General features: G+C 33.8%; 1 protein-coding gene across 2 annotated transcripts in view; it reads right to left on the bottom strand.

Annotated features, from left to right (window-relative positions):
- ZC2HC1A (zinc finger C2HC-type containing 1A) overlaps positions 1-23,411 on the bottom strand; it is a 59,080-nt gene that overhangs the window by 34,451 nt on the left and 1,218 nt on the right. For both annotated transcript variants that reach the window (XM_035011404.1, XM_035011403.1), the window contains exons 2-5: positions 15,486-15,559; positions 13,239-13,355; positions 7,204-7,345; positions 5,514-5,662 (exon numbers count right to left, since the gene is read on the bottom strand). In XM_035011404.1, coding sequence (XP_034867295.1) covers positions 5,514-5,662; positions 7,204-7,345; positions 13,239-13,355; positions 15,486-15,559 — 482 coding nt within the window. The remainder of the gene's footprint in view (positions 1-5,513; positions 5,663-7,203; positions 7,346-13,238; positions 13,356-15,485; positions 15,560-23,411) is intronic.

The raw sequence follows: 23,411 nt of genomic DNA, 5'->3' as shown, positions 1-23,411 counted from the left end.
CATCATGTGGATTTGCTGTATAAATCTGTATTACTAGGTGGCCAGGCAAACTAAGCCAAAAATTAAAGTACTTCCAAATTAGTAGTTCTCTTAGATACCCGGAAGAAACTAGAAGGCTCTTCACATGAACAATACTCATGAATAATTTTTTGAGGGCAACAAGCACCAAATGATCAAAAATAATTATGTATATAATGATATAAGAAACCATGATTGAGAAAAAAAAAGCAAGAACATATCTACAAAGATCACGTAACACCACAATTATTAGATACATAATGTAAAACAATTATGCTTACTAGATTTAAAGAAATAAAAGACAACTCTGAAAATATTAACAGGGAATTAGAAACTATAAAAAGTAACATAGGAAATCAGAAAAATAGACAACCTTAAGAAATTAAAAAATGCAGTAACAGATTACAAACTTAATGGTGAGGGAGTGAAATAGCTGCTTAACTCTCCTATAGACCATAAAAAAGGATCTTGAAAAAAGATTTTAAAAGACTGGAAACCAAAAGCAGTACTTCTAGAAAACTAGTAACTGTGTATTCTGGGTTTAACTGCAGGAAAGAGAAAGAAGCAAGGACGAGGAAGGGTGAGGCAAGGAAAGAAAAGGAAAAGGAAAAGAGAAAAACATGACCTATATTTGGCAAAAAATATAGTCAACACTAAAACCTAGGTGGGCACAGGTATATTACATTTAGCAGTTACAGCCTTCAAAACAGTTATTATGAGTATGTTCAAAAAGTAAAGGGATAAATATACAAGAATTAAAGGAAAAGATGGTAATAGTGAATAAACACATAGAAAATCTCAACAGAGAAATAAAGGCAAAATATAGACATTTGTTTCAGATAACCAAAACCAGAAAATTCCTTGCCAGCATATCTGCACTCTTAGAAGGCTAAAGAAGCCTCTTTTGATTGAAGGCAAATGACAAAATATGGCAACTGAGATTTAGAAGAAGAAATGAAGAGATATGAAAATGATAATATGGGAGTAAGTAATACGCAAGTAAAATACAAAATATGTGTGTGAGGAGGCAGTAGAGGCAGAAGAAAAAAAAAGTATATGTGGTGTGCATAAACATACATGTGCATATATGATATATGTAAATGATTATATATTTATTATCTTCTAATTTCTTTAAAAGACAGATGGCTTTTAAAGGTGTAAGTATATATATATAAGTATATATATATATATGTATAAGTATATGTAACACTGTGTAACAACACACATCAAGAATACTGATGGGTTTAGGGGCGCCTGGGTGGCTCAGTTGTTAAGCGTCTGCCTTTGGCTCAGGTCATGATCCCAGGGTCCAGGGATCGAGCCCCGCATTGGGCTCCCTGCTCAGCGGGAAGCCTGCTTCTCTCTCTCCCACTACCTCCGCTTGTTTTCCCTCTCTGTCTCTCTCTGTCAAATAAATAAAATCTTTAAAAAAAAAAAAAAGAATACTGATGGGTTTATAGAGTTACATATATATAACAATAACACTAAGATCGGTGAGAGATATGTGGAAATATCCACAGAAGGGGATAAGTTAAAAAATGCATTTTGTTATTCCTAGAGTAACCATTTAAAAAAATATGATGATTGAAAACCAATAGAGGAAATAAAATATCTTTTACTAAAACAAAAGAAGCAAGGAAGAAGCATCAGAGGAATAAAAAAAAAGACAAAAATAGAAAACAGCAACATGGCCAACTTAACCACAAACATATTTAATAATTACATTGAGTGTAAATGCCTAAACACTTCAACCAACAGTTTGAGGTTGTCAGACTGGATTTTAAAAAAGATGAACTAATTACAGGCTGTCTACAGGAGATGCAAAAACACAAATTTAAGTGAAAGAATTAGAAGGAAATTTAACATAATTAAGCTGAAATGGTTATTCATTATCAGATGAAACACATTCTGACAACACAAATTCAAGTTAAAGAACTGAAAGGAAATTAGCATGATCAAACTGAAACAGCAATACACTATCAGATGAAACAAACTTCAACACAAAGAATGTTGCCATAGACAAAAAGGCACACTCCATATGATATAAAGGTCAACAAATAGGAAAGATATTAACAAACTGTAAATATAAATACAATTAATAAGAGAAATTCAAAATACTTAAGTGAAAAGCTGGTGAAATTAATGATCCTGAAAAAGTCACAATCATAGATGAAGACTGTAGGAAGTCACCGAAAAAGACCACATGCTAGGCAATAAAACAAATCTCAAAAGATGAAAATCTTACCAAGTATGTTCTCAGACCCTAAGAGAATTAAGTAAAAAAAAAATCAGCAATAAACACCTAGAGGAGCACCAAATATCTGGAAGTAAATGACTCACATTTGAACAAACTATGAGTAAAAGAAGAAATCACACCAATAGGCATTATTTCGCTGTATGCTCTTGATAACTGCTGAGGTAGGTACATATTATCCCCATTTTATAGATGCGAATGTGAAGGAGACCGATTTGCCTGGATCAGGGGTGTATTTTAGAGCATGGAGGGAACTAAGTCAGTTGGAAGGGAGGGAAGGTATGGATTATGGAGGGTGGGGAAGATCAGGCAGAGTATATCATACTCCAGTTAAAAAATAAAAACAAACAAAAACAAAATAAATACAAACATACAAAAAATACAAAAATAAAAACAACCAACAACAATAACAAAAAAAATAAAGAAGAAATCACAAATTAGAAAATATTTTCAACTGTCTATTTTCAAGTGAAGAGAAAATGGAGGAGAAAATAACTACAAATCCATCATGGCATCAAGATTTATAAAGCCACAGTAAATAAAAGTGCAATCATGGTCTGGAGACTATATAAAAGGCAAAAACTGATTTATATGTAAAATCAGAATAGTGACTATTTTATGGGGTGAGCGTCTAAGAAGCAGAGAACATTAGAATTCTGGGAGTGAAACAGTATAGTAGAGGCTCTGTGAGATTGATAATACCCTATTTCTTAACCTTTTTGTGGTTATGCACGTATGTGTATTTTGTGTGTTTTTTTTCCACGTGTATAATTTACAATAAAATAACTGAAGAAAATAAGGAGGAAAAAAATCAGAATAAAAGTGTTGTATAAAATAAGAGGGGCGCCTGGGTGGCTAGTCAGTTAAGCGTCTTGACTCTTGATTTCAGCTCAGGTCATGATCTCACTATCATGAGAACAAGCGCTGCATCAGGCTCCACATTGTGTGTGGAGCCTGCTTGGGATTCTCTCTCTCCCTCTGTCCCTCCCTTTCTCTCTCTTTCTCTAATAAAAATAAATAAATAAAATTTAAAAATTAAAGGACGAAATTAAATTTTTTAAATATCAACTAAGATGACTTAAATATATATATATTTTTCAAATTTCCCATAAGGAACAGGAATGCCTTTAATAAGAAAAAAATTCATTAAAATTTGAACACCATCTTTCCAGATTTAAACCTTATTACTTTAGAATGGAGCACTGGGTGTTATACACAAACAATGAATCATGGAACACTACATCAAAAAGTAATGATGTAATGTATGGTGATTAACATAACATAATAATAAAAAAAAATTACATTACATTAAATTTAAGAAAAATAAAATGAATAGGATAATTATCTATCAGAATACTGAAAATTCCTAAATCATAAAATACATACTGAATTGGTTTAAGCATATAAGGTAACTTAGCCAAGGTGAGAAAAGAATACTTCAGAACCTAAGTTACAAATGGACTATTTCAATATAATATGTTCTTTTAAATTAATAAAATGTTTTAATTTAGTATATACTAGGTAACATTTTGGGTTTTCTATTCTTCATGAGTCTACTTTAATACGCCATGACAGAACTTGATAAAATTCCTAATGAAGAAGAATGATGGAAATTTAACTAAATAGGGGAACTTCTTGGTTTTACCAATAGGAAATAGATCTTCATTGTATTTTTATCATTATTTTGATCAGAGCAGGGTCAAAAAGTGGGCTATAATTGGGTTAGATTATAGTTGCTAAATATAGTAAGGGATGCATTTTAAGCATCTTTTGGAAAAATATTCTATTTAGTTTACTAATATAGACTCAGTACTTGGTACAGTAGTGCCTGGTTCAGAGAGCGTACTCAATAAAATTTTCCTGAGTGAAGATGAGAAAATATGGGCTTACATTGAAATGAATATATATGACTGGGCATAGAATCAGAACTGATACAGCTTAAAGTGGGAATGATCAGCTACCTGGATTTTACATTTACAATCATTTGGCACCAAGTTGATGGAATATACACATTCTATTCTATTTCTTTTACTCTGCTAATTATTTTATTATGACAAAAGAAAAATCATATAAATGATTTTAACTATTTAAGTAAAAGATAAATGTTTTTGACAAGATATTTGACAAGAATTCTTGTCAAGAATTTTTGACAAGATTCTGTTTTGGGAATTCTTCGAAATGAATTTTCTTCATTGTTTCCCCACAATGATGATGATCCAATAATATTAACAAAAATTGTATATGGATCCTCTCAAGAAGGCTCCAATTGTAATGGAGTCTTTTAATCCAGTATTTGATTCATAAGTAACAAGTGAAATGGATTTGATTATTATTGCCTGCTAGATTTACAGTACTAAAAAAACTGTAAATGAAAGTTTTCTGAAAAATGAAGTTTGCTGAAAAGTATTACATTATCAGGGCGCCTGGGTGGCAACAGTCGGTTAAGCCTCTGACTCCTGGTTTTGGATCAGGTCATGATCTCAGGGTCCTGAGATGGAGCCGCACGTCGGGCTCCTCACTCAGTGGGGAATCTGCTTGAGAGTCTCTCTCCCTCTCCTTCTGCCCCTCCCATTCGTGTTCTCTTCTCTCTTTCTCTAAAATAAATTTTTTAAAAAAAGTATGACAAAGTTTTTGTGTCACAATATGCTTAATGAAAAACAACAGTACTGTAAAAATTTCATATAACAAAATCCATATTATGGTTTATGGCTCTTGAGGTGCTTTCATATATACCATCTCATTTTCTTCTCACAAAAATCATACAGACTACGTCACAGATGAAGAAATAAAGGCAATTACATGAAATGTTACTTGCCTAAAAGTTCAGAAGTAACAGTTGGACTTGACTCCAGGATTTCATTCCCTTGGGTGTATGGTCATACGTAGCATGGAAACATTCAGTACTTACCTGATTTTCAAATTTGGATTTTTACTGCCATTTTCTCACTCTTCCAAATCCTCTTATTTCCTCTGAATCTGCTTCACCTACTTTTTAACTAGTTTTCTTACCTTTTTCTAATACCTTTTTCAGCCTGCATTATTTTCAAGACTCTACTAACTCGTCCATTCAATTATTTGTTCTCAATTAAACATTCAAATTTCTTACTAAATCCCTGAACAATATAAAACTTTAAGAAGGTAAAAAAACTGTAGCTAAATGTTCTATAAACCATAAGCAAAAAATTGTGAACCTGAAAGAGTCATTTTCTCCTTTATTTGTAGAAATAATTGAACATTTCACCTGTGTCCGAGAAGTCACCTTTCCTTTGGTATCAGTAGAAAATTTGCCTTTATTACTAATACGTGCTGCCTGTTCTTTACAGAAATTAATATGTCTATCAGCTGCATTTTCATTAAATCTCCTCTGGCAATATGGACACTGAATATAATCTAAAACAGAAAAAAGAAACAGATTAATAACATAATTCTTGAAGTGAAGCAAAGAATTATAAGTTTTTATGAACAGTAATTCAAGATGTATGACAAAGTAATAACATTTGATAAGCATAACTTGTCATTTCCTTATAACCACCCAACCTGACTACTAAATTTAGTAAAGACATTTAAGAAAAAAGTTTGCTAGTATATGATAAATTCCAATTTTCTGCCAGCCTAGAATCAAATTTGAGGGGGGGAACTCCAAAAGATAAATCCTTAGTATAAAAGACTGAATACGTAGAGGAAAAACAGGGTTCTTCTTTGCCTTTATAATATACCATATGTTTTTACCATATCTACATATTTTTATACTGGAGACTAAGTTAAGCAGTAATAACACATTACATTAAAAATAAATTTTAAAATTTGGGCTAATCTGTTAAAATCTTTTATTTTAATTAGAGGAAAACTGTCAAGAAATAGTTAAATCAACTTTATACAGTTGTATTTTCTCTTAGATGAAAAAAGAGATAAAAATATACCTCATTAACTAAGATATTATCTGGCCCTTTATAGAAATAGTTTGTCAACCTCTCTACTACAATAAAATGTTAAAAATGATCATATCTAGATTTTCTAAAGGACTTATTTTTTTTAAAAATTTATTACTGAAGTATAGCTGACATACAATGTTACACTAGTTTCAGGTATACAATATGGTGATGCGCCAATTCTATACAATATTCAATCCACACCACCGATCTGTCACCAATGTAATTACAATATTTTGACTATATTCCCTATGCTATGCTTTTCATCTCCCTGACTTATTTTATATAAGAACTTCCCTTTACTAAGAAATAAATCTCAATCAAGAATACTAACACAATTTTAATGCAGCTAACTTCTTATATTAAAATAACTACCTCTTTAAACTACTCTCCTAGCCAATGTCAAATTGTCAATTGTGTATATTTTAAATCTTTCAGTATTTCAGTATCTCATATTGGGTTTCCAGCATCTTGCCTTGCTTTTGGTAACAAATAAGCAACTTTTACCCACCTAATGAAGAAACTATATTAACACATGAATTTAAAGCATAATTTAGGTAAATCAATCTATATGGTGGTTTCCCCACATAAACACATACCTTTTAGAAACTATGAGATGTATTTTCCCGGATGAGAAAATACCAAAGAACTAGGCAACATAACAATCTGAATCTTACCAAATGACTACATTTCAAATGATAGTGAGCTTCTTCAAATATTTCCTGGGATATATTACAATGATTTTTCAAATATTATAATGTTTTATGTTTAAATAACAGTATTGAGATAAAAAGATCAAGTATTTCTATGTTCAACACCAATGTGTCTTTATAAGCCTAAATGCCTGGATTAGCACTATTATTTTATAGTTAAACTTTTAAAGATTATGTTTCATCAAGTTCCATTATTATAAATTAATTTTATTAACAACTTAAAATTAATAAAAATTCTATCAATATTTTCTCTCCATATGAAGATTTCTGTCAACAATATTCTACATACCAGGATCATAAGAAGGTGGAGGAGGAGGAGGAAGTTTTCCACCCTCTTTAAGTGCCTGATCAAGGCCTTTAGCTGCTCTTATGGTGGCAATGAATTCTTCATGTTTTCTTCTCCAATTAGATGGTTTCTTTGGTGGTTCAGGCTACAAAGAAAGAAAGAAAAGCCCATTTCAAAACATTTTTTATTTATTTATTTATTTTTAAAGATTTTATTTATTTATTTGACAGAGAGACAGCAAGAGCAGGAACACAAGCAGGGGGAGTGGGAGAGGGAGAAGCAGGCTTCCCGCGGAGCAGGGAGCCCGATGCAGGGCTCAATCCCAGGACCCTGGGATCAGGACCTGAGCCGAAGGCAGACGCTTAACAACTGACCTACCCAGGCGTCCCTCAAAACATTTTTAAAAAATTAATTGAAATAGGGCGCCTCAGTGGCTCAATCGGTAAGCGTCTGCCATTGGCTCAGGTCATGATCTCAGGATCCTGGGACTGAGTCCTGCGTCAGGCTCCCTGCTCAGCGGGGAACCTGCTTCTCCCTCTGCCTCTCCCCCGGCTCGTGCTCTATCTCAAATAAATAAATAAAATCTTTTAAAAAAATTAATTGAAATAAAACTTGAGGAAATGCTATGTTGTTTTAAATGTTCTCTTATTAGGAGTCCTTAAATTGCTTTCCGTAATTAAAATTTATAATTTTAAGAAACTTCATGTAATTGTATTATATGTGATTTTTAAAATGCAATTATAATTGTGATAAGCACTGCTAAATTAACTTCCGTAGGTGCTGCATCCATTTAAGCCCCCACTAACCTGGTGTAATTTCCCTATTTTACTACACTTTCAAGTCCAACAGAGTATGTTAAACTTTTGGTTTTTTAACTGACTGGAGAGGTGAAAAATAGTTCTCTCTCTGGTTTTAACCGGCTTTTCTCTTATAATGAGTGAGTTAAGCATCTTTTTGTATCTTTAAGAATCATCTGCATTGCCTTTTTTTTGTCAACTGTTTATGTGCCTGGTCAACCTACCTGTTGGTTACTGGTCTTAATTTTAGCAATTTCTAGTTAATTCTTTATAGACTAGCCTCAGCCCTCCCCTACAATATGGCTGTCTTATGACCTTGTCTAAGGATCTTCTGATATGAAGAATTATTTTTAAAATATAGTTCAATTTACTTGTTTCTTTTATGGTCTCCAGATTTGTAGTCACTGTTAGCAAGGCCCAACCTCACACCACGGTAAAATGGAATTTTCCCATGTTTCCCCCCTGGAATTTTCATGGTTTCATTTTAAAATTTTAAATCTTTTATTCATTTGGAATTTATCATGAGTTATAGTGTGACATATAAATTCAACTTTATTTTTTGTCTTTAACATGGCTATGCAGCTATCTCAGCTCTTTATTGACTTTGCTCCCCACTGAACTGTTAACACCTTTACCATATTCTCTTTTGTATCGGGGCCTATTTCTGAACATTCTCTTCTGTTCCACTGTTCCGACTATCCTTGTGTTAGTACCAGTGTTTTAAATATTGAGACTTTATAATAATATTTTAATATCTGATAACCCTACTTTATGCTGCTTCTTTTTCAATTTTTTCTGGTTATTCTTGTATGTAAATTTTTCCATATGAACTTTAGAATCAGCTTGTCTAATTTTTTAAACTATATTTTAACTGGAAAACTTAAACATTACATTCATAAACAACTTAAGGAACTTAATACCTTTATTTTGTTGAATCTACCTATCCAAAAATATGATATAATATTTCCATTTGAAGAAGTATTTGTGTCTTTCCGTTTTTTTACGTATTCTTTGTGGAAGTCTTATACCTTTAAAAGGTTTATCCCTAAATATTTTTTATTTTGTGTTGTTCTTTTATAAAGAGTCTTTTCTTCTTTTTTATGTTTCAAGGGGTTTGTTGAAATATGAAACCTAGTAATTTCTGTATATTATCATTATATCTCATTATTTCACTGGCTTCTCTTATTGTTTGTAATAATTTAGCAGTTGATTATCTTGGGTTTTCCAGGTATATCATCTCCTAATAATGATACCTTTACCTCCTCTTTTCTAATCCCTACTCCTCTAATATCTAACTGTATCAGTTATAGCAATTACTATATTGCTTGGAGCTTAATTTTGTTCCTGTCTTTAATGGTTATCTCTAAGTATCTTTCCACTACGCATAATGCTGACTCCTGTGCTACCATACATTTATTTTGTCGTATTATTCAAATACCCAACTATCCTTATTATGTCTTTATTTTTTAAATCAAGAATATACATTGAATCAGCAAAGTCAAAAGATGATTCTTTAAAAGCACTAATAAGGCAGGACTAATAAGGGAAAAAAAGAAAACACAAAATACCAAGGGATGGAAAATAGTACACAATATAGTTCTTATAAACATGAGGAAAAAAGAAGACACTATAATGGACCTTTATGCTAATAAATCTGACAACATTAAGTGGACAATATCCTTGACAAACACCATAAAACAGATAACCGAAGAAACAAAATCCCAACAGTCTTAATTTTTTTTAGTGAATCTATTATTTAAAAACCTAAAGAAAATTGGCCCAGATGCCTTTACTGTTGAATTCTTGCAGACATTTAGGAAGAAATAGCAACATCTTTTAAAAACTCTTCCAAAAAATAAAAAAAAAAACAAACAACTTTTTTTTTTTTAAGATTTTATTTATTTGAGAGAGAGGGAGAGCACAGCAGGGGGAGCAGCAGAGGGAGAGGGAGAAGCAGATTCCCCGCTGAGCAGGGAGCCTGACGTGGGGCTCGATCCCAGGACCCCGGGATCATGACCTGAGCCGAAGGCAGACGCTTAACGACAGCCACCCAGGCACCCCGAGAACAACTTTCTAACTAGTCTTAAGACAGCAACGAACGCTTGATAAAAAGAAAAATTACAAGCTTACCTCTCGTAAATATAGATACAAAATTTTAACTAAATACAAGCAAATTCAGATGTTGAATATGACTGATTGTTTTTAAAGTTTCTTATTTTATGGTGAAAGGTCTGATCACAACATTCATCTGCTGTGAGTATAACTCATCTACTGATAGGGTCTGCTGCTCTCATCCATCCTTCTTCTCACAGCATCCTTGTGTCAATGCTAAATTAATGCTTTTTATTACTCATCATTGAATGAATTAGGTTTTCCTGTTACAGCTATTTACAAGAGGGTCTGGGGAGAAGCAGTGGTGCACAGTCCCGGGCCAGGCTACACAAACCAACAGCTAGCTCTCCAGTGTTGTACCAGATTCAGATGCAAATAAGGCCTCTCTGGGATCACAGGGACACACCTCTCGTGCTTCTCTAAAACAACGTGGGTCCAGGAAGGCTCCTGCTGCCAACCATGCTTCCCTCAGTAACCACACTAACCACTTCCCAAAAAAAAGGACCTAGCCCTTTAGATGGGCCCCTTACCTTCAGAAAGGGTATTTTCTTTTCATTAGCGCTTTTTGGAGAGCTTCTGCCATTGGGCCCCCTTCAACTCTCTGTGCCTTATCTCCCTACTTCCTCTTCCTGGTTTTTGTCCAATTTCAGCCAGGCTCATTCCAATTCCTGGCATTCCAAGTTCCGATACTCACCCCAATTCCTGCGTTGGCTATAGTAAACAAGGGATCTATACTTCCTGATTAGACCCCTCACATTTAAGGAGTCACCTTTAAGGCGAGGAGACCCTTCACCTTTAAGGTGACAGGTTCCCATTCTGGGCCATGGGTCCTTCAGCAACTTTCTGCACTTCCTCTGTAGGTAGGTTCTTCTGGAACTCAGTTGCTTTGGGCAGCCCTTACACGTATTTTGTACTCTGTGGATTAGGCCTGCCGTTAGTTTTTTCCCCAAATGGAGTTCGCATCTGCTTTACTCCACTCTGCTTGTGATTTTGTAGGATTTCCTTGATACAGATAAAGATAGAGAGAACATCACTATGATGTTAAAATCTTCTAATACAGGGGCACCTGGTGGCTCAGTCAGTTAAGCATCTGCCTTTGGCTCAGGTCATGATCCCCAGTGTCCTGGGATGGAGCCCCGTGTCAGGTTATGATCCCAGAATCCTGGGATCGAGTTCTGTATCAGGCTCCTTGCTCAGTGGGGAGCCTGCTTCTCCCTCTGCCTGCCACTCCCCCTGCTTGTGCTTGCTCGCGCTCTCTCTGACAAATAAATAAATAAAAGCTTTTTTAAAAAATCTTCTAGGGGCGCCTGGGTGGCTCGGTCATTAAGCATCTGCCTTCGGCTCAGGTCATGATCCCAGGGTCCTGGGATCGAGGCCCACATCAGGCTCCCTGCTCAGCAGGAAGCCTGCTTCTCCTTCTCCCCCTGCTTGTGTTCCCTCTCTTGCTGTGTCTCTATCAGATAAATAAATAAAATCTTTAATTAAAAAAAATAAATAAAAATAAAAAAATCTTCTAATACACAGTTTTTCAAACTTTAAGGTGCATATGACTCACCCAAGGATTTTTTAAAATGCAGATTCTAACTCAGTATTGATGGGTGGGACCTGAGATTCTGCATTTCTAACAAGTTGCCAAATAGTACTGATATTACTGCTCTATGAACCACACTTTTAAGTACCAAGAAATTAAACTACTTCATGTAAAGCAATGGTTTTTACTTTGCTTTTATCTGAAGATTAATTTTTTTTCACTATTAGAACCCTTCTCCCTTAAAAAGAAATAGGATAGAGGCACCTGGGTGGCTTAGTTGGTTAAGTGTCCAACTCTTGATTCCGGCCCAGGTCATGATCCCGGGGTTGTGGGATTGAGCCCCCCCCCTCAGGCTCTATGCCCAGCACAGAGTCTGCTTGAGATTCTCTCCCCCTCTCCTTCTGCTCCTACCCCTGCTCGTGCACACTCTCTCTCTAATAAGTAAATAAATAAATAAATCTTTAAAAAAAATAGTATAACTAACATTTATTGAGAGATCACTGTGGATAAATTCAGTAAGAACCAAGACAGACACTACCATTACTATCACCATTTTACAGATAAAGAGATATACAGATTAAGTAACTTGCCCGACACATCACGGTAAGTATCAGAGCAAGGGTTAAATCCAGGCAATATGACTCTTGAGCCAGCTGTCATTTTCACACCCACTATATTAACTGTTGAAAAATTTCAATAGTTTATCTCTTAGCTAATTAAAGCCAATATAATTATATATCTGCAGATGTACTAAGAAAAATATCAAATAATGGTTTATGTACATTATTCAAATTTCACCATCCTTCACTTATACATAGACTGAAAAAAAAGATGAACATTCAACTTTTCTATTATCAAATGATTTTATTAGTAAGATTAATTACCCCACAGGGAAATGTTTTCCTGTAGCAATGGGAGAAGTTATTATCACTGACGCAGGGTTTATTTCAAAAACCTATTCAATAAGGTACTCAAATTTCGACTATTTCACTGAACTAACTCTTTAAAAGTATGTTGAACAAAGTATGTGCTTTATTCTTAGCAATATAACACATCACAGGTAGTATTAAAGAGAGATTATTAAGGGAGATTCACTGCTTTCAAAGAAAATAAACTGACAACGGCTATACATGGACAGTTGAGTAGCTGACCAAACTTCCCCAGAAAGCATAAGATCACAATTACTGACAATCAATCAAGCTAATCAATATCTATTATGCTGAGGTATCTGTAAATTATAGCTTTGCTTTTGTAGAGAGGGACTATACTACTAAGAGGCTTAAACTTATACACTGCACTTAAATTAGGCTTCAATAATTAACAATGACTTAAAAAGAACATGTGAGGACTTTTTCATTATTGCCAGCCCACAGCTAAGCAATTGGCTATCCAAAGCTACAAAAACCTCACTGTAACAGGATTTGAGACAGTAGTTTAGTTTCCCCTTAGCAGAAGTTTAAAAATAAACAAATTTCTGATCATTTCTAAACTGAAAACACGAAGCAGAATTCTCGTTATTCTTCAGTCTTAGAACAGATAATTTTTTTTCAATATATATAGCAGCAAAGTTCATACTATTCAAAAAGCTATATAATTACCCTAGGTTTAAGAGGCTTTACTGTTGGAATATCAGTTCCTTCAGCTCTCTGTCTGCTTGAATCAAAAGTCTTCCGTTTTTTAGTGGCAGTTTTCTGGCAAATGGGTCCATGTTTTTTCTGTTAATATAAAGAAATGCAATGTATCATTTTCTTTTCTATAGAAAGGAAGTCTATAAAACTTCAAATTGTCATTTGAGACCAATTTAAAAACTAGAAGATGAAATAATAATAATATACAAGTAAGACATACTTTGCTTTAACTAAAATTGTTAGAAAGTGTATATATAATGCATGCTATAAGTTATCTTTCTCAAGAAAGTATGAATACTATATACAACAAGAAAGTATAGATAAATACTCTTCCAAAATTTTATTAAGAGTTATTGACTATTCCAGTTTTCACACTGCTAAGAATAAGGAAAATAATGTAACCAAGTCAAAATTATTTGAGTGAAAAAAAAGTTATCTTCATTACTAAATACATGAAAATAGATACTGGAAAAATGTAAACAGAGACTGCATTAGTGTGAGGATTACAAAAGTTAACACAATAGTAGTAGTCTGGGTTACTAAAGTTATTAACACAACCGTATCATGTTACCATAAAGTTAACATAAAATAATAGGACTTGGTGGTCCGATTTGTGTCCTTCCTCCACAATTATCTCTTTCTTTCCTCCTGGAACAAGTTTACCTTTCTTTACCCATGATTTTTCTTGAGCTATCTAGCATTCCACTCCTATAGGTTTTTTTAATATGGCTGCCAACTCATTCATTCAATCATTCATGTATTCATTTTAAGGACAATGGACGCTCTCATAACTGACCTCCAGTTAACCTACTGGATAAATAATCATTCTCCGTCTTCCAAATAAAACATGTTAATGGATGACCTAAGTGCACTATATGCACTTTTTTTCTTTTGTATTTTGATAAACACTGAACAAGCTAGAACTGTTAAACTTTATCTGAGAAAAGAGGAAACCTCAGAACTGGTTGGTTTGATATCATGCAACCTCTTACATTTTCAATACACACTTAGAAATTAATTGTTTTACATACTTGTTTTCAGTTTTCATTTTAACAAGCAAGTACTATTAATTACAGCTATTAGAATAAAAATCTCTTAAATATGAAAAAAAATTAGAAGCGTGGCTAACAAGCAACTTTCTAATAGATGTCTGTTCTTACATTGAGTTGTGTCAAAAGTATGTAGTACTTGTTCCCAAATCTTATGTATTATATAAGTTGTAGCTGTATAGTGATTACATTATTTAATTAAATATTAAATAAATAAGGGCAAAAGAAGGCATTTTCTTTCCTATGTAAACTGAGCTGAATGTTTTGAAAATGGTTTGAAAAACAGTGAGATGACACAAAAACAACAACAACAAAAAATCATTGAGTTAAGTGTGGGGAAGATGTTTTTAAAAGACAAAGGAAAAAAAGCTGTCATTATTTAAAAGGAGTCGATAGTCCAACGGACACTTAGGATCATTAAATCCTTGCTTTGCTTTAAAGAAACAAACTGGAAATAATAACATGCATTCTGGATTGTGACAGAACTCTAATCAGCAGATTCATATTCAAAGAAAAGTCCTTATTCTACATCAAAATATTAATAAATGTATTTTTATATTTAAAGTAAGAATAAAATACTTTAGGTACATGGGCATTTTTTCCCTTATTCTCTAGTTAATTGGCTATTTTATATTAAAATCAATTAAAAGTACTTCTATTTGTGTTACTAAATATAAGTAAAGAATGCATAATATGTTTTAGGTACACTTTTAATTGAAAACAATTTTTCTTTGAATATTTCAAATACACATAAGAATTAAGAGAATAGTGTCATGCACTCCCATTTACTCATCAACAATTATCAACAATTTAGCAATCTTGTCATCTATCCCAGCTTTTTTTCCTGAGGTATTTTAAAGCAAATCCCAGACACATATCATTCTTTATCTTTAAATACATAATTATGCATTTCTGAGTTTTTGTTTTGTTTTTGTTAATATTCCCACAGAGAAACACTTTAACACTTTAACAGAGTAGTTCTGAAGACTAAACTATGAAGGAAAGAGACCACTCTAGAAGAAAGACATAGATGGAACTGATGCTCTTGAACAAAGAACACTGGCCAGTATCTCTTTAAATTATTCCACAGAGGTTCTTTCCATGAGAGTTGTCCTGAAATATCAAATAATTACAGATCTATCATAATCCAAAGGAAAAAGGTACTCACTAATGCCACTGGAAAGAACGTTCTTCCACAAATCTTGCAAGGTAACAATTCTCCCACTTGGACACTTCCATTTTCTAAAACAGAAAAGAATTTAATTAATAAATTCTTTGCTCAAATTGTGAAACTTCCGAATTTTAATGTCTTCGTATGTAAGTTGTCAGTTTTTGTGGAAAATATCTTGTTTCATTTTGGAATAAGCAATATTATTAAAATAGGCACAAGACTTAAGAGTTATCAGTGGTCAAAAAGGACATACCAAATACTGAAGTCATGATTTAAGTATCACCAAACTGATATTGTTGGAAATCTTTTGTTTTCTTTAATTTTAACCAAACCAATTTGTTATATTCTCTGAACTTATAGCCTCTCTCTACTGTAAATTACCAAACTTTAAATACCAAGTTTACCTTAAGGTTAATATTATATATTATTTTATTTATTTTTTTTAATTTATTTGACAGAGAGCACAAGTAGGCAGAGCGGCAGGCAGAGAGAAAGGGAGAAGCAGGCTCTCTGCTGAGCAGGGAGCCCGATGCGGGGCTCGATCCCAGGACCCTGGGATCATGACCTGAGACAAAGGCAGCTGCTTAACCGACTGAGCCACCCAGGCGCCCCAATATTATATATTATTAATCTTCAAAGCATTAGGATATAACATTGGCGATCAGTGAGATGGCTTCCTGAGATGATCTAAGGATTCTAAGATAAAAAGAATCTTGTTCTGTTTGACAGTAGACAATAGGAAGTATAATGCCTTAAAGAAAGAATCACCTAGTTACTATGCTACCTTTATTATATGAATTGTTCATTATTTTATACATATAATATTATATAAGAATTCAATGGACCAGCAAACAGATATTACGTCCTATGGCACAATTCATTAAATAAGGGACAAGTAGCTGAAACTTTTACTCAGTCAAAACTTAATGCACCTATCATACATTTTCATACAACACATTTTGTTACTAAATTGATTTAAAAGAAACAACTACATTCTTTGGAATTCTACATAGCTGAGTCAATTTGTCATTTTGTTATCTAGCCAATTATCAAACCTAAATTTATTTCCATACCTGTAATTTTCTAAAAATGATACTTGAATCTATACCTTAAACATTATTTTCTGCTGAATATTTTACTGTTAAAATTCCTTTATCACATGAAAGACAAATAGAAAGCCACTTTGTTTTATAAGTAACCTAAAGAAACTCATGAGAAAAGTACAATTATGACTTCATATAACTTGTTCCAAAGCAATTAGTGAGTTCAAGAAAACTAACGAAAAATCAAAATAAACATCGGTGGGAATACAATCAAACTGTAACAGAAAAACTGCTTTGTTCTCTCATTCTCTTATCACTCCACTGCCCTATTTTAATGGTAGATAGTGACTATCTGTCATCTTAGATGGAGGCAATGTCTCTATGGTGGCAGTTAAGCAGTGGGCACTACAAAAGCAAAGATTTGCCTGAATTGTTCTTCTCCAATACCAGAGGTTAGGTTATTTAGGGAGAGCAACCTCATTTATAGGGACTTAATTCCACTAACTATCTAAAAAGTTGAGGCAATTGCTGGATAGAATCTGTAACATACATTAAGAATGTCTTCATATGGGGCTCCTGGGTGGCTCAGTCGTTAAGCATCTGCCTTCGGCTCAGGTCATGATCCCAGGGTCCTGGGATCGAGCCCCACATTGGGCTCCCTGCTCAGTGGGAAGCCTGCTTCTCCCTCTCCCACTCACCCTGCTTGTGTTCCTTCTCTCGCTTTGTCTCTCTCTGTCAAATAAATAAATAAAATCTTAAAAAAAAAAAAATGTCTTCATAATGATAGGCAAAGTGATGCCACATGATACATAATGTATTAAGTTTATTTATAATTTTCATATATCCCTTTAAATTCTAAGGAATGATTTAAAAATTCATCAGTACAAAATGTTAAAGAGTATCACATATTTTACTTACACTAAAGTATATTTCAGTTGAATAAATGACAAAGCAAAATTTTAAAAAATTAACTATTGAGAAAAATATTTTCAACCCATGGAAATAAAGTGAGTGCCACTTGGGCACCTACCACTTGCCAAGCACATATCAAGTAATAACACTAGGGTGGAATAACACAATTATTGTTCTTATAAAGCTAACAGTCTACATAATTTACTTCTTCACACTATATCTAAGAACCAAATCATCTCCCGGTTTTTAATGTAATAGCATCTACAATACTAGCATATAATAAAATCTAATTCTTGGTATTAATTCCTACAAGTTATCAAATATGTTCAAATTGTCTTTAAAGGAAAAGACAATCTTTATCACTAAAAGGCATACAAAAGAGGAAACAGCATTAAAGAGAAAGCATTTAAGAACAATTATCTCAAAAAAGAAAAAAATTAAGTCGTTACTTCATTCAAAATAAATAAAGATATAAATTTATAATTCCCTCCCTCTTAGATTAGCTGGTCATACAGTATAGCCCTATAATTCACAAAATATAACATGTGCATGTATGTTAGTGTCAACACCCCCTTCTACCAACAGGCCATAATAAGCAGCTTAGGTTCAGAGTCACAAAGCTACATTTTGTTGTAATGTATTCATTAAAAGACATGACAGCTTAGCAAAAAAGGCACTGAAATTTGTCTTATAAGTCCCAGCTCTATCACATAGAACTGTAACTCCCTGGGCAAGATATTCAACCTCACTAAGGGTCAGCTTCCTCTTGTATAAAATTTGGAAGGAAGTTAGGTTAAATGACCTACATGGCCCCCTTCTATCTCCAATACACCATAATAAATATACTATATGTATTTAATAAAATCTACCTTAAGATCACATTAGCAAGAAAAGTACATGGATGATAACATACCGCTCTTACTGGTATTAAATTAAACAAAAATTTGGTCATATATAAGGATGATTAAACCAGTTGACCAATTGCAGATGGTGGAACGAATGCTTCAGGCAGCATGTAGAATGTTGAGAAAATCACTTCCACTGTCTACATACAGAATTAAGAATCTGCAAGGAACTATAGCAAAGAACAAGATGTCCCTCTCCTTGTTGGAAAAGTCTTCACTACATGAATTAGAAGATAATGTATGACTAATCATATAAATAGCCTCAGTTTAACATTTGTTAAATGAGGATATTATCTGCTCAATCTACCTTAAAATTTAAGGGATCATCTGAGATGTTATACATGAAAATGCTTTACAACCAATGAAATAAGAAAATACTACTCTCCAGCACATGCAGGCAAACTCCACTAATCTCTTCTGTGTGGCAAAAGCTAGCAAATTGTGAGGCTTATAAAAATATAGTAGAGACAATACGCAAAGGGCTGACTATTGTAGTAGAGAGCAAGCACTGTTGAAAGTAGCACTCAAATAAATGCACAAAACCACGTAAAGTACCTTAATATTCTAAAACTTTCTAGAAGCTAACCTCTCCTGATAAAATTTATCTCACACACAGCGTTGATTCTGTTATGCATTACTGTATTTAGCAACTTCAAAACCTGCACCATAAGGCTTGAAATGGTATCTTTATATAATACTATTATATGTATATATTATATATAGATGTGAAATAATATGCTGTTATCTAAATAGTTATGACATTCTAAAATGGATATATTTAAGAAATAGGAAAGAACATTTTCAAAAGAAAAGTAATCTTAGAAATTAAGAACAGTTCTGTCCTTTGTGTAGCATGTCTATTTCTTCACCACAGGTCACTGCTCATCTGAAGTCAACCTTTAAAACAAACCTTCATTTTGAAGCATATAGCATCTATTATACCATCCTCTTCCAACAATCCTTCTCAGAATCTAATTACTCTCAGGTCAACAATCCCTAATAATCTCAAAAGATTTTCCTCTTTCAGCTCATCCTAGATTTCAACATTCACACTTAACCTACTCAACACATAGCCTTCACACTCCACTCCTCTTTAGTCTATCACTCCAGTTCAACAAAAATAACGACTGTTAAAATAATTTAGTAACAGTCCACCTTTGGACTCTTAAAATACCCAAGCACCTTCTCTGACCACATACTTCCACCTTCTACCTCTCTTTAAATCACTTCTTGATCTCAGAATGATTTACATCTTCTTGATAACCCATTCCTGGTTGAGCTTTCCTTCCTTCTCAGTCTGAACCTGACTAGTCATTTCCACTTTCGGCAATCATCCTCAAATCTCTTGCTCCATGGTCACATGTTTGGCAAATGCTAGATTAAACGAATGGATTTTCTTAGAGCAGAACTTCCTCAGTCTTAAAAAAGAGATTTAGTATATTATTATTTCCCTAACATAAATCCTGACCCTAGGACCACCATGATCTAACTGCCAAATCCAGAGGCACCTGGCTGGCTCTACTGGTAGAGCATATGACTCATAATCTCAGGGTCATGAGTTCAAGCTGTATGTTGGGCATGGAGTCTACTTAAAAATAAAGTAATAATAATAATAATAATAATAATAATAATAATAATAATAATAATAATTGCCAAATCCAAAGCCCTCTTTTGAATCCTCATCTACTGGACCTTTCCATAGCATGAGGCACTACTGATCAATCCCTTCCACCTTTAAAGTGCTTTTTCTCTTGGCTTCAATGACAATTCTCCCTCCTAAGCCCAAGTTTTTCAGATCTCAGAAGGTAAGCAGCATTTGACCTGGTTAGTATTTAGACCTCCAACTATACCTGGTGTTATAGGCTTTTTCTGGCACATATTCACTACTCAGTAAATATTTTCTCATCACTTTCCTTTCTTGATAATTTCTAAAACACTTTACAGACTTCCTGCTCAACCCTAAAGCATCAATTCCTCCCAAGCTTCTTTTCTCATTTAATTACATAAAACTTTCCTAGGTGAATGTATCCACTTGCTGTCACTTTTATGTCATGACTACCAAGCTAAAACTCCACATAAACATTTACAAGTAGCTATGAGACATTTCTATTAGATAGCCCCCAATCTGTACAAACACATTTCTAAAGCCAAACTCGTTACCTCTTCTTCTCCCACACTTGGTCTTTCTTCTTGGTTAAAAATATTAATATTACCTCTTAGTCAAAGCTAGACAGCCCTTTATCTTTGATTCTTTTTCTCTCTCATATCCAACAGTCATATCTCACCTCTCTAACTCAGAAATATCTTCTAAATCTATCCTCCCTTTTTAATTCCCACTATCTGTGCCTTAGTTCAAATCCTCATCCCATATACGTATTTCCAGTCTCTTCTTTCTCCAGCCTATCCTGCTGCCATAGCCATCTAGTAAGATGCCCACAATCCCTTCCAAGCATGCTGTTTTACCTCTACTGAAACACTCCTAAGGAGTGTGAAGCTCCTAACACACTTCCTATGAGTTTCCCCATCCAATAAACAAGTACTGAGGGGGCCTCCTAGGCACTTCACTGAATGCTTTAAATATGTGACATCATTTAATATTAATATAGTTCAGGTAGACTGGTATTTAATAGCTCCAGTTTTTATAGCTGAGGAAACTGAAGCTCAGATTTACCAAATCACAGAGCTAAAAAGAAACAAAACAATGATCCAAACATAGGCCTCTCTAATACACTGGCTTTTAAAATAACCTAGCATCCAACTCAGCACCAAAAAATAATGAATGCTAGATAAATCAATAAAGATGAAGAATTATTCAGTAAACTAGCATGTGTTTGGACTAGAGAAAAACAAAGCAAAAAGGAAACCCTAATGGGACAGGAATGCTTTCTTCAACTAAATCTAGGGTACACTAGAGAAGAGCAATTAGACTTCCAATGAGGTTTTAGAGGGCAGTATACTAAGATCTGCTAATTTAGTAAACCAAAAAAGGAATGGGCAGCCTGATCTCTGTTACAACTGTTAATAACCACTTATCAAGATGTTATGAAAGAAATGACAACAGTGTATTTATTAAATCTGCTTAAAGTTTACCTCTCTCCATTTTACAGATGAAAAGCTTAGGAGAGATTAGAACTCTCCCAAGTCTAGAACTAATTCTACTGGCCTTAGGTATACCTACAGGGCACAAGAGTTAGGTGAAAAGGAATTAAAGGTTTTGCTCCAATTACACACAGAACACAGAAGTGCTCAAATATAGGTTACACAAAATCATGAGCGATAATTTATATTTAGTTTTTTCTTTTAAAAGATTTTATTTATTTATTTGACAGAGAAAGACATAGCGAGAGAGGGAACACAAGCAGGGGGAGTGGGAGAGGGAGAAGCAGGCTTCCTGCTGAGCAGGGAGCCCAATGTGGGGCTCGACCCCAGGATCCTGGGATCATGACCTGAGCCGATGGCAGATGCTTAACAATTGAGCCACCCAGGTGCCCCTATATTTAGTTTTGAAATACAGTGTTCAGCCTAATACCTCATCTCTTAACGACCAGGAAGCATGAAAAGCCCCAGAAGACCAAAAATAATATAAGTGGTACATGCTTTATACACAAATAATTTTTAAAAGAGTATGATAATCTTCAAAAGAATTTTTTAGGGGTCCATATATTTTCTGGTTTTGTAATCAAGATTAGTCCAGTAACTGGTTTCAACTAGAAACATGGGTCTAACACCAAACAGTACAATATTTGCTCAATTACTATGACATGGTGAGCAAATTCCTGGAGATTTTCTACTGGACATTGCAATATAAGCAATATACCATTTATTAGAGACTTTAAAGTGCTAGACTTTAGGGACACCTGGGTGGCTAAGTCAGTTAAAGCCTCTGCCTTTGGCTCAGATCATGAGCCCCTGCATCTGGCTCCCTGCTCAGTGGGGATCTACTTCTCTCTCCCCCTCCCCCACCCCTTGCTCTCTCTCACACTCTAATAGATAAATAAAATCTTAAAAAAAAAAAAGTGCTAGACTTTAACTTCCAATAAGGGTAAAACTTTATCTTATTTATCATTACATCAATGTTTATTAAATGAAGGCATGGATGAATGAATTAATGAATGGAACCTTAAGATTCAAACTTTTGATCTTTGCAAAATGTGACCTAACAGGGACTGATTTTAAAAAAGAAGAAAAGAAAGAAAGAAAGGCACTGTTCTAACTTCAACAAAAACTCTCGGATCTTTTATTTTATTAGTTTAAACCTTACTAATAATTTTTTTGCCCTACAAAAAAACAATTTCATATTTTTTAACCTAACCTAATTAAAACTAAACACATTATAGTTAATGATAGTAACTCATTTTGTTAAAAACACACAAACAATAAAAAAAAAAAACCAAAACGAAAAGTAAGGAGCAAGTACTGTTTACTATGATACATCACAAGCTGGGCCCATAAAACATACCCCTCATAACATATGATATTACATCAGAATACATGTATTTTTCCACCCATGTAATTGAATACTATACTAGGTTTTCATTATATTTTTAAAACATTCTTAGTAAGATTTCAATAGTAATGTCTTAGTATTGCTAGAATATAAGATTCACTATAACATAGACTCAATGAGAGCAGGGCTTTTGACTGTATTTTTTTTGCTACGTCCCCAGGGCCTAGAATGGTGCCCATCATAGACAAAGTCATTCATCTAACCACAAATATTTATTAAGTACCTACTCTGTGTCAGACACTGTTTTACGTGCTTAGCATACATAAGTAAAAAACAGTGAAGATCTTTGCCTTAATTACAAATGTTAAATAAAATAATAAAAATCTGCAGAAAAGTTGTTTTAAAGCACTTAATGTGTGTTATGATAACGTCACAAGAATTCCAGAACCCATGATCCTACCCACTATGCTACAAGACCACCACATATTTTTAAATTTATTTAAAAAAATAAGGTGCCTCCTGGAGTCCTCTAAAAAAAATAGTATCTTGAAAGTAAGGAGTATGATCATTACAATTCCTATTTCATGGAAACTTAATGTATCTCCCTGAAATAAAT

Source organism: Mirounga leonina, unplaced genomic scaffold (genome assembly GCF_011800145.1).
Source record: "Mirounga leonina isolate KUSES-001 unplaced genomic scaffold, KU_Mleo_1.0 Mir_165, whole genome shotgun sequence".
NCBI classification, from domain to species: Eukaryota; Metazoa; Chordata; class Mammalia; order Carnivora; family Phocidae; genus Mirounga; species Mirounga leonina.
This window is presented reverse-complemented; position numbering and strand designations above follow the sequence as displayed.